The sequence below is a fragment of the Poecilia reticulata genome, unplaced genomic scaffold, assembly GCF_000633615.1.
Source record: "Poecilia reticulata strain Guanapo unplaced genomic scaffold, Guppy_female_1.0+MT scaffold_260, whole genome shotgun sequence".
NCBI classification, from domain to species: domain Eukaryota; kingdom Metazoa; phylum Chordata; class Actinopteri; order Cyprinodontiformes; family Poeciliidae; genus Poecilia; species Poecilia reticulata.
In genome coordinates, this window is record NW_007615043.1 from 95920 (window position 1) to 107491 (window position 11572).

The 11572-nt window shown below is 40.2% G+C and overlaps 1 protein-coding gene across 1 annotated transcript in view; it reads left to right on the forward strand.

Annotated features, from left to right (window-relative positions):
- LOC103460595 (uncharacterized) overlaps positions 1–9529 on the forward strand; it is a 12552-nt gene extending 3023 nt beyond the window's left edge. The window contains exons 2-7 of the mRNA XM_017303412.1: positions 1761–1964; positions 2056–2370; positions 5215–5256; positions 7615–7914; positions 8802–8870; positions 8964–9529. Of these exons, the coding sequence (XP_017158901.1) occupies positions 1766–1964; positions 2056–2370; positions 5215–5256; positions 7615–7914; positions 8802–8870; positions 8964–9097 (1059 nt within the window). The 5' untranslated portion in view covers positions 1761–1765 and the 3' untranslated portion in view covers positions 9098–9529. The remainder of the gene's footprint in view (positions 1–1760; positions 1965–2055; positions 2371–5214; positions 5257–7614; positions 7915–8801; positions 8871–8963) is intronic.
- The last annotated feature ends 2043 nt before the right edge of the window (positions 9530–11572 follow it).

Sequence of the window (11572 nt, forward strand, 5' to 3'; positions counted from 1 at the left end):
TGGTTCTGTTGGTTCTGATGGTTCTGGTGGTTCTGATGGTTCTGATGGTTCTGTTGGTTCTGGTGGTTCTGTTGGTTCTGGTGGTTCTGTTGGTTCTGATGGTTCTGATGGTTCTGTTGGTTCTGTTGGTTCTGATGGTTCTGGTGGTTCTGATGGTTCTGATGGTTCTGCTGGTTCTGAAGGTTCTGTTGGTTCTGATGGTTCTGTTGGTTCTGTTGGTTCTGATGGTTCTGATGGTTCTGATGGTTCTGTTGGTTCTGGTGGTTCTGCTGGTTCTGATGTCTCTCTTCTTCCTCTTCACCCCCCAGGTTCTCTGTGGGGTTAAAGGTCAGGAAGACCAGGTTTTGGTACCTTTGGCAGGATGGACCGGTACCAAGTCCTGAAGGTTAAAGTCCAACCAGTTTGTGTCCAGGATGTGTGGGGTCAGCAGAGATGCTAGCTGCCCTTTTCCTGACCTTTGACCTGAACCAGTGCTGGATGGAGGGAAGGTCAGTGTTGCTGAGATGATGATGATGATGACGATGATGATGATGATGATGATGATGATGATGATGATGATGATCTGGTTCAGCTGCAGGTTCTGATTGGACCAGCTGAGCCACCTGATCAGACCTGGACCAACAGGGGCTTTTCTAGACGGGGCCCCGAGGGGACGCTGCCCTAATGGGGCCCCGAGGGGACACTGCCCTGATGGGGCCCCAAGGGGTCGCTGCCCTAATGGGGCCCCGAGGGGCCGCTGCCCTGACGGGGCCCTGAGGGGCCGCTGCAATGACGGGGCCCCAAGGGGCCGCTGCCCTGAAGGGGCCCCTTGGGGCCGCTGCCCTGATGGGGCCCCTCTGAAGAGATACTACAGGACCAGTTTGTTATGGTGAAGTGATTTTTCTGCTGAATATGAAATTATTCTTCCCACTTTTACAAAGTTAACTAACCAACTACTTTAAACCCTAAACATCATTTTATTCTCAGTAACTAAATGTTACATTTCTAGATCTATAATCCTGTTAGAATCTGTTTATGGGGCCCTGAAGGTTTGGGGCCCCAAGCAGCTGCTTGGTTTGCTTCTGCATTGGGCCGGCTCAGAGAGTCTGGAGGATAATCAGCATTCAGAGAGTCAGACTCACAGCAGGTCAAAGGTCATGACCTCTGCTGCCCTGATCAGAGTGAAAGGTCATGACCTCTGCCAGCCCTGATCAGAGTGAAAGGTCATGACCTCTGCCAGCCCTGATCAGTGTGAAAGGTCATCAATCAATCAATCAATCAATCAATCAAATTTTATTTGTATAGCACATTTCAGCAGCAAGGCATTTCAAAGTGCTTTACATCATTAAAATAAAAACAGAAATAAACATTGAGAAAGAGATAAAAATAAAAATAAAACAAAAAAACTTTACATCATTAAAACATAGAAAAGAAAGAAAAATAAATTAAAAACATGGAAGACATCAAAACTCACTTTAACCCTAATTTAGCCATAATCAACTCTAACCAGCTGGTTTTAAGTTGAGATTTAAAGGCTCTCAGTGTTTCAGCTGTTTTACTGTTTTCTGGAAGTTTGTTCCAGATCTGTTGTGCATAGAAACTGAATGCTGCTTCTCCTCGTCTGGTTCTGGTTCTGGATGCAGAGCAGAACCAGAACCAGAAGATCTGAGGGGTCCAGACGGTTGGTACAGTAATAACAGATCTTTAATGTATTGTGGTGCTAAACCGTTCAGTGATTTATAAACTAACATCAGTATTTTAAAGTCTNCAGCAGCTTCCTCCTCTCATGGTCCAACCAGCAGCTTCCTCCTCTCTGGGGGCTGCAGGGGCTGATGGGAGCTCTGGTTCCTCTGCTCTGATCTCTCAGCTCGTCCTTGTTTGGCCTCAGCTGCATCAGAGCCACTTCTCCCCAGGTTCACCAGAGGAAACTCCACTGCACACAATGCTTTTCCTCCCAGCTGCTGCTCTGTGCTGGCTGGGTTCAGGTGAGTGTTTCCACCAATCAGGAGCCAACAAAGCCCACCTGGAACAAACACTGTCACACTAACCTTCACCTGTCTGTCTGTGTCTCTACAGCGCTGGCTGCCATGGCAACACACCTGGTTCAGGACGATTTGAGTCGAACTGGAAGAGTTGACCATAGCATTTCCTTCAGCTGTGGAAGAACTGATCAGTGTGGTGGAAATGTTGTAGTCTGGTACCAGAAGAAAGACACAGAAACGTTCAGAGCTATTCTCTACATCACCAGTGGTGGTAGAACAGAAAAGCCTTTCAATCATCCCCAACAAGACGATTTCTCTGCTGAAAATACTCAGAAAGTCTGTTTGTTGAGGATCAATGCAGTGAAACTCACTCAYTCAGCCTCCTACTACTGCGGCTGTAGGAAGTCTGGTTCCCACAGTGAGAAATGATTCCTTCAGYCTGAACAAAAACCTCCAGATGATCAGAAGAACAGACACTTCCAGGTGTTAGGCTCATTGATGTGGGACTTGCAGTTTTCTGGAAATCACCTSAAAGCATCAAACTGGGTTCAGGAACAGAGAGAAAACCACCAAAGCAGCTTTATGACATCATATCTCCTGATCGATGCGACATCGAGACACAAACTTTCACATGAATTTCCTGACACTCAAAATTTATTCTTTTCTTTCAGATCTGTTCCAGTTTTGTCATAAATCTTCTCTGCTGCAAATCAGGCATATTTTTACATCTCAGCTCACAGACAGAAAAAGGAACATGCATGAAACGAGGCTTGACTGTTTGCTGGTCCTTCCTGATGTCCGTGGTGAAGGAATCACATCGATAGTTCTTATATTTCCTGAGAGAGGAAACGGTTTGGAACCTAGTAAAGATGGTATTCAGTGTTCTTTTGTCATCAATTTTGACTAAATCTTTTGCATTTAATATTTKATTTTGAGAAAACTGAGTAGGACAGAAGTGTTCCTGTATTGGTTCTGATAAAAACGGTGTGAATGACGTCCGTAGCCTTTTCCTGAGATGTTCACTGTCGCTCCAGAGCTGCGTTTCCCATCATGGAGGTTCTGGGTTCTGCTGACCGTCGCTGATTGATCAGCCGCCTCAGAGCTCCCTCTGGTGGTAGAAAACAGAATGACCACTTAGCAGCTCCTCTTCTTCAGATGTTTCTTGCTTATTGCTACATATTTGTCGGTGAGGTGCTGAGTCACTGTGTCTGGCTCTCAGTCACTTTGACATGAACGAAACACAGAAAGGTGAGTTCATGTAGAGCCCGCCCATCTCTTGTGTGAGCTCCCTCTTGTGACAGAATTGAGAATTACAATCATGATTAAACAGCAGCTTCAAACAGCGCTGCCTACAGCTCCCTCTGGTGGCGCATTGCAGAATGACCATACATCGTGGCTCCTTGTTTTAGTTCAGGTTATTTTATTTTTATCCTGTTTGGTATTTTAAAGCTTTTCTGCTGTTTTACATGTTATTTTTTCACAATGCATGGAGAATGTTACATTAGCTCAACATGCTAGTGCTAGCTTAGATGCTGTTAGCATTTCAGCTAGCTTTAGCTGTTTAACTCATTCTAGCTTATACATTGATGTGACTCATAGTTTAGCTTTGTAATCAGTTCTGCACCAGTTTATAATACTCAATCATGTTAGGATTGACTGAAACGTTTCACTTCTCCAACATTTTTCTACATGTTTTGCGTTCATTTGGTACTATTGACTTTGATACTTTCTTCCATTTCTGTAGTTGACTTCAGTTCTTCTGCAGTTTTCACCCAAAGCCTTCAGCCTTCAGCAATCACACTGTGTTTTCTACTTTCTACCTATAATAACTCAAGCTCTGTGCCAACACTTGATCTTGTCTCTTTAGGTCCAGAAATGATAACTTCAGTTTTATTTCTGTTCATCTGGAGAAAGTTATAGCACCTCCAAGCACTGGATGGTTCTGACCAGGACTCAAGTCGGACTTCCTGCCTCATGTCATGTTGGCATTAAGTTGTTGAACCCACATGTGCAGAACACACTCTGGAGACGGGTAAAGGTTAAGGTGATTTATGAAATACAGTGCAAACAGAAATATGTACAAGATGGTCCGAAACTGGTGCTAGTCTTCGTGGTTCGAGATCTCTGCTGATGAGCTCGTCTGAGCATTGAGAGATGTACCGCAAGGGTCCGGAGCTGCAGGCTGGAACGAGGGCGTGAGGTTCTCTAGGGGGCGGACAGGTGAGTGGAGGGAGATCTTGAATGAGGAGCCGGGAGAGGTCCGCTTGACCTGGGATCTGCCACTGACAGAACTGAGAGCTGGTCTCTGGGATTGTGGCCATCAACGGGTAAAAATCCACAGGGTCTCGAGGATCTTGGTCTATCTGCCAAGGTTCATGGAAGTTCGAGGAACTCAGGACTTTGCAAAAGGACAACCATCACAGGCACTCTGGCACAGGAGTGTCGGCGGCTCCGTCCTGATAAACTCCTCCAAACAATGGTAAGTGGCAGCAGGTGTGCAACTGCAGGTCCACGCCCTCCAGGATGCCCCCTGGTGGAGAAACTAGAGACGCCCCAACCAGCCTTCCCCAAATCCTAACAACTCAGATCGGTCCACTCTAGATAACGACCTATCATTCTTACATTTCTGTATTATAATCTCTGATAATATGGCTGCACATCAGCTAAATGAAAAATGTAATATTTTTAATGATTATAAAGACAAAATGTTAGAATCCTTCAGTGTTAGGTGGTATCTTTGCAGTCACTACCAACTTCTTCTGTTGACTATTAGCAAAGAGATTTCACTGTGTTCTCCCAATGGGACCAAACTGTTTGGGTTAAAAGCTAAGGCTCTATTAGTGGCTTCATCTGGGAGAGAAACAGTTAAACTGATAAACTGTGAATGAGCTTGTAAAGCAGAAAACGCTTAGTTAGCAGCAGTAAAAGAACCCAGAACAACCTGCTGTTTGGTTTCACTGTGAAGCAGCTGAAAGCAGCAGCAGCTTCCTCCTCTCATGGTCCAGTCAGCAGCTTCCTCCTCTCATGGTCCAATCAGCANTATTACAGAACAATATCTGTAAACTCACAGTAACTCTAATATCTGTTAATATCTGCTGATAAAAGTATAATTCTTGTAAAATATTCTTTATATATTTATTAAATGATAAAACTCAGAGTTTCATGAAGCTGAAGGAGAAAAACTGAAGATAATAAAACCAGAAATCAGCCGATGGGTTTTTGTATCAGTCTGTCTCACTGTGTGGGGAATACTGGTACCCCATCTTTGGTTCTGGAACCAAACTGTATGTAACAGGTAAGAACCAACATTTACTGGTTTTACTGTTTAATGTCACTTTTTGCTGCTTCAGGTTTACATGCTGGATTTTATCATTAGTAGAGAATTAATGATGAAAATATTAATGATCCATAGAAACATGTTCAGGGAAACTTTACAACATACATGTAGTATTTTAACTGATAATAAACAGCATATGTAAGCTATTTTACAGATATTGTCTATAACTAATATCTGCTATTATTGCTTATAAAAGTCTAATTACTGTAAAATATTCTTAATACATTTACAAAATGCTAAAGCTCAGAGTTACATGAAGCTGACAGAGAAAAACTGAAGATAATAAAACCAGAAATCAGCCGAAGGGTTTTAGTATCAGTCTGTCTCACTGTGTGGAACATACCGGTACCCCATCTTTGGTTCTGGAACCAAACTGTATGTAACAGGTAAGAACCAACATTTACTGGTTTTATAAAACTAGATTAAAGTCACTTTCAGCTGCTTCAAGATTTACATGTTTTTATGATTATTAGAGAATTAATTAAAAATATCAGTAACTGATGGAAAAACTTGTTCAAAAATACCAGAACATTAGAAAATATATATTTTCTTTTTATTCATATTAGAGAAWAATGTCTAAAACAGTGACAGTAATTTATACTATAGTTGATCAAAATCTAATTACTGTTAAATATTTTTATGCATTTCCTAACTGATAAAACTCAGAGTTACAAGAAGCTGACAGAGAAAAATTAACTTTAATAAAAGTAAAAACTAAACCAMCTGAATAAAATAAAACCAGAAACCAGCCGACAGGTTTAGAATCAGCGTTTCTCTGATCTTTGGATCTGGAACCAAACTGAATGTAACGGAAAGAAGTTTTATTTCCTTCAGTCGTTTTATTCTACAAGTTAAAATGTTTTTAATCTGTTTCTGCTGCTGCAGATTTTATATTATTGGTAAATAAATGATCCTGCAGCTGCTGATAAGGAAGAAAAACTCAATAGTTCCTTTAAAATTAAATTAAAATAGTTAGAAAATATTTAGAATATTCAATATATTTTGTTTTTATCGTCTTTATAAAGTTTCTGGAGTCGATAGAAAAATGTTCATCTGATAAAGAATCAAAATCTTGGAAATATTAACAGAAACGTTTAGAAAACCTTTAAGAAATTATTTATGTAAAAACCCAAAAGTTTTATAAAGATATGAGAAAAATTTTATGTCAACAATGTTTAAATTTATAATTTTAAATATTGAAAACCAACTAAAATATGATCAACATTCAGTCGTTTACGTTTTATTTGCGTAGAAATTATTGTAGATGAGAAATAATATAGTTTTAAATTATTATTTTTTTCATCTCATCTCAATTTTCAAGTATTAATTCATTAGAAATATTTAGAGTTCAAATTATGATTTAATTAAATTGTGTAATATATTTATTACAGTTGGATATAAATTTGACATATTGTCGCATCAATCTATGAAATTAGTTTTTAACAAAAACGTTTAATTTTAAAATATAATGATTTCAATTTAATCAAATAAATGAAAACAGTTTTATAATGTTAAACGTGTGTCAAAAACATCAACTAATTTAATATGAATTATTCAAAATAGAAATGATCCAATAATATGTATGAAATTGATCCAAATAGTTTAATTTCTGTGTATTTATGTGTAAATATAATTTAATGTTCAGCCTGAAAAAGTGAAATATTTCAGATGTTTTTGTGTTTTTGCTGGTTTGAACATAAAAAGTCTGAATCCTCCAGCAGTTTGATTCAGATGAAGAATAAATGATGAAGAACCTGAGAGTCTCTGAACGACGTGAAGGAAACCAAAGTTTCTGTAAATAGAACAAAGAGGAGAGCAGGAGCCTGACACGGGGCCCTGAGGGGCCCCACAGTGGAGACAGGAAGGAGAGGAAACAAAACCAGTTGGACTGAACAATCTAGAAAACAATCTGCTGGTTTCCATAGAAACGCCTCAACCAATGAGCTCAGTGAACTGATTGGTAACCAGGATCAGCTGGAATATAAGTGACTGAATTAAAATTATACTTTTRTAAAGTGAATTTGCTAAATATAAATAMATTAAATCACTAAAATAGTTAAAATCTCTTAAACCAGCWGATTAATTTCTGTGTAAAGTTTAAAATCTGGTTTAAAAACATGTAAATTTCCAGCTGCTTTGAATCAGAATAAATGAGACAAAGAATCAGAGGCTCTTTGAGTCGTTTCTGCTCATGAACTGATTCCAGTCGAGTCTCTGGATCGTCTGCAGCAGCTTGGAGTCTAAACTCTGAATCCTGAGGAAAAGTTTCTGTATCAAACCGATGAGAGCTGCTGCCTGTCTGCTGCCGACCTCCAGGTGACCCGGTGGTGCAGCCCGTGGTGAGCGTGTACCCAGCAGCATCCAGCGCCCAGCGGGACAGGAAGGGCTTCCTGCTGTGTCTGGCCTCAGGCATGTTTCCTCCTGAGGTCCAGRTCTCCTGGAAACGACTGGAGGACGGTGGAGAGACGGATCTGACCTCTGCAGAGCAGCTGGAGCTCAGAGAGCCCAACCGCACCGCCTCCATCTTACCGGTGGACCGGGATCAACACGGCACATCTAGATACCGCTGCTCTGTGCAGCATGAGGGGGGCCCAGTGGAGGCCCCAGCAACACAAGGTGATGAAGCTGGGCACTTATTTCTCCTGTCAGGGTCCAGAAAACAATTCACTTTGTAAAACCAGAATCGATAATCAATAACTGAACATCCACATGTGCAGCACAACGTTAAGCCACGTTTGATCCGTAACATCAGAAACGTCTCAGACCTGCATGAAGCTACAGACAGAATCCGTCAGTAAGCGGCTGTTTCTCCTCTCAGCTCCACAGTTTAACCATCAGCTCTGCTCTCAATGCATCAATATAATAACTTGATTATTGATGCAGACGATCAATATTAGCCGATTCAGCAGGAAACTCCCTGAAGCTGCTGGGAGCGACGCCAGTCATCCAGAGAGATTTAGAGAATGTTTACATTATCTCCATACAAATGTTTTATGGGAAACATTAATATAAACACAGAATATAAGAAACTTCAGTTGTTTCATTATAAAATGTTTTTTATTTGCTGAAGCTGTTGCCGTGGAAACCAGTAAAGACAGGAAGTGGTTCCAGAGTTCTGGTGACCTCTGACCTCAGTCTGTGGTCACATGCTGACCATGCTGAGTTTCAGCAGAGACTCTTTAATCTGCCAATGTTCCAGGTTAAAACATCAACACTTGGCCTGGTGGGGGCGCTAGAGAGCCTGGAGACATTAGGAATGTGTCTGATCACAGAATCAGTGTTTAATAAAGATTAGCTGCATAATAACTCTTTATCATTTCACCACCATGATGAGAGAATCTGTTAAAGTGATGAAAACAATGAAATGTGGATAAAAAGTAAATGTCTCTGCTGCTCAGTGAGCCACTTCCTCAGCTTCCTGTCAGTCTGTCAGGCAGAGCAGAGCAGCAGAGGACGGACATTTCTCTGTTTCTCTCCAAACGTTTCCTCCTTTTCTGCTGCAGAGCTTCCAGCTGCAGCAGCCTCCTGTCCTCCACAGAGTCCAGACCAGGCAGATCAGCTGCAGCACGACTGTAAGACCAGCTGCTGACCATCCAGAGGAGCTTCAGCTCAGCAGCAGCTGGATGTGTGGATTGATGAGGTCTCTGTGTCTGTGTGTCTGTCAGGGTCCTTCCAGCCTGGCTGCAGGGTGAAGCTGCTCTGCCTGCTCTACTCAGTGCTGATAGTGAAGAGTCTRGTGTTCTGCTGTGGACTCTCTCTGCTGATGGTCCTCAGGACCAAGGGACCGGCCCCCAGCTGAGCCTCTGCTGCAGCTGCTGCTTCTCTCTGAGGCTGCAGGATTTTATTATCCATCACTGAAAATCATTTATGCAGCTTTAGCTTCGTTTTAATTGGTTCTGGAGCTTCTTTGGTTTTATAAAGCCAGATATTCTCAGCCAATCAGAACGATCTGCTCTGAAGGAAACTAAATCAGTTCAAGGAGATTTAACATCATCGACTTTAATAAAAGTTTAGATTTTAACAGATTTTCCTAGAAAATGTCAGATTTGATCCAAAATGACATGAATTCATTCAATGTTGACTCTTTAATGCAGTTTTAATGTAAGTTTGCTTTAAAAATATAATTTTGTACCAAATGACTCTTTATCATAAATATTCATAAAGACTCATGTTTATAATTTCATGTCTTATTCTGACCCTTAAATAAAGTTTTACCAAACATTTTGATCAATTTGTAAAACTTTAAAAATGTTTTTGTCAAGTTTATTTTGCAAAGATGTAAAAACTCTGATTTTGTCCAAATGTTTTTCTACAGTTTTTGCTTAAATCTGCATTTTGTCTTTGCTGTGAATAAATCCTGAAAGAATAAATCAGTTTAGTATTTTCTACTAAAYGTTGCTGTGAATCTCCAGCTGCTCCGACATCCAGAGGTTTGATGAGGGACTGAAGTGTGAATGAGGCTCCATGAGGCTCTGAGTTCATCAGGAGACATGAAGWGGTTCCATCAGCAGCAGGTCAGAGAGAATTAATGATGCTGGTCGTCTGACTGGACTGAGACGATTCACTTTACAATCTATCAGCTGTGATGTTGGTTTCAGTGGAAACAATGAAAATGTTTCCAGGAAGCAGAACCAAACCACAGCGATGGAGCAGATGGTGAGTTTGTAGAGCAGCAGATGTGAATCTGATCTCAGTGGTTATTAGAAGCCACCAAACTGCTGGCAGCCAATCAGATTCCTTTCCTGCAGCTGTGTGGGTTTGTGCTCTGCAGCCTCCACACCGTTAGCTGTGGCTTCTCACTTTAATAACACCATGACAGTTACAAGCATCGACTGAAACAGTCGTTCAGGAAGCACCTGAGTTCTTCATCTGAGAGAGAAACAGCTCAGAGCTGAACTCACAGCTCAGCAATCGGCTCCATCAGTCAATGAACATTGTTACTTTAATGTGAGAAAACGTCTGAAATGATCAGATATGAAAACAAACAGGAAGTAAAATTTATATTTACACAGAAATGTTTTTCACCAAACACTGTAAATATAACACAGAATAAATATCAGTTACTGTATAATAACATTAATGATAACAAACTGTTATTATTATTATTATTATTATTATTATTATTATTATTATTATTATTATTATTATTATATTTGCAATAAAATATTTATCTACTCATCTCTGCAGTTTTATTTTTTAATTTAAAAAGAGCCATAAATACTGAGACAAACTCACCACTGATTCTATTGTAGCAACAACCTGAAGGTGGCGCTGTTGTTCTGCTTCTGATTCACATTCAGTGGAGAGAAAGTTCAGAGCAGATGAACGTGAATCACGTTTAACTTTAGTAACAACTTCAAAGCCTTCAGGTAAATATAGAAACATTAATTATAAATAACATAAACAGGGAGAATTAAAGGCGGAACTAAAAGCTGACTCAAGTTTCCACAGGTGCCATTATAGTGTAACACTGATGAGAGATGAAAATCATTTTTACGGTATAAAATATTCTTGTTAAATTTTCTCCATTAATGAGTTTAGAAAGTTCTGGTCTGGTTCGGATGATGTTCTGGTTCCGGTTCAGCCCAGCAGGGGGCGGTAAACGGACCAATCAGCTGCTTTTCCAGTTCAGCACCGCTGCTCACCGGCCACTTTATTAGGCACACCCTGACAGTTAATGGCTTTTTTATTGTTTTTATTTTATTCAGATGTTTACTGTCCTTCCAGAAAAATCCTGGTGAACCTGAGAGAAGTTTGTTAGTTTAAATCACATCAATTTCACTCAATACAGATAAAAAATACATATTAAAAACATACAATAAACAAATAAAATTATAACAAAAGGTTAGATATGTTGTTTACAAAGTTTGTGGCACAGAGTTTTATTTGACATGAGAGAAAGTAAAGAAAAATTGAGACATAAAAGTGATGATGAAACATCTGAAGAGAGGATTGAGATGTGAAATGAAATGATTTGACCACATCGTGACACCAGGGGGCGCTGCTCACCACGCAGACTGACATATTATTTAAATCCTCTGACGTCATCAGAAAATGTCAAGTTAAAGTATTTTATCCTCAAATACGTAAAAATGCTTATAAACATAGAAGGTCACATAAATGTCATAATTTAATTGATCAACAAAAAGTTAATGACAAGCAGCAGAACCAGAACCAGAACCAGAACCAGAATGTTCTGGTGGATCAGAACCATCAAGTTTCCAGCTGTTAGTTGGTTGAAGGTTTAATGTGTTGGAGCAACAATCAGGTCCAA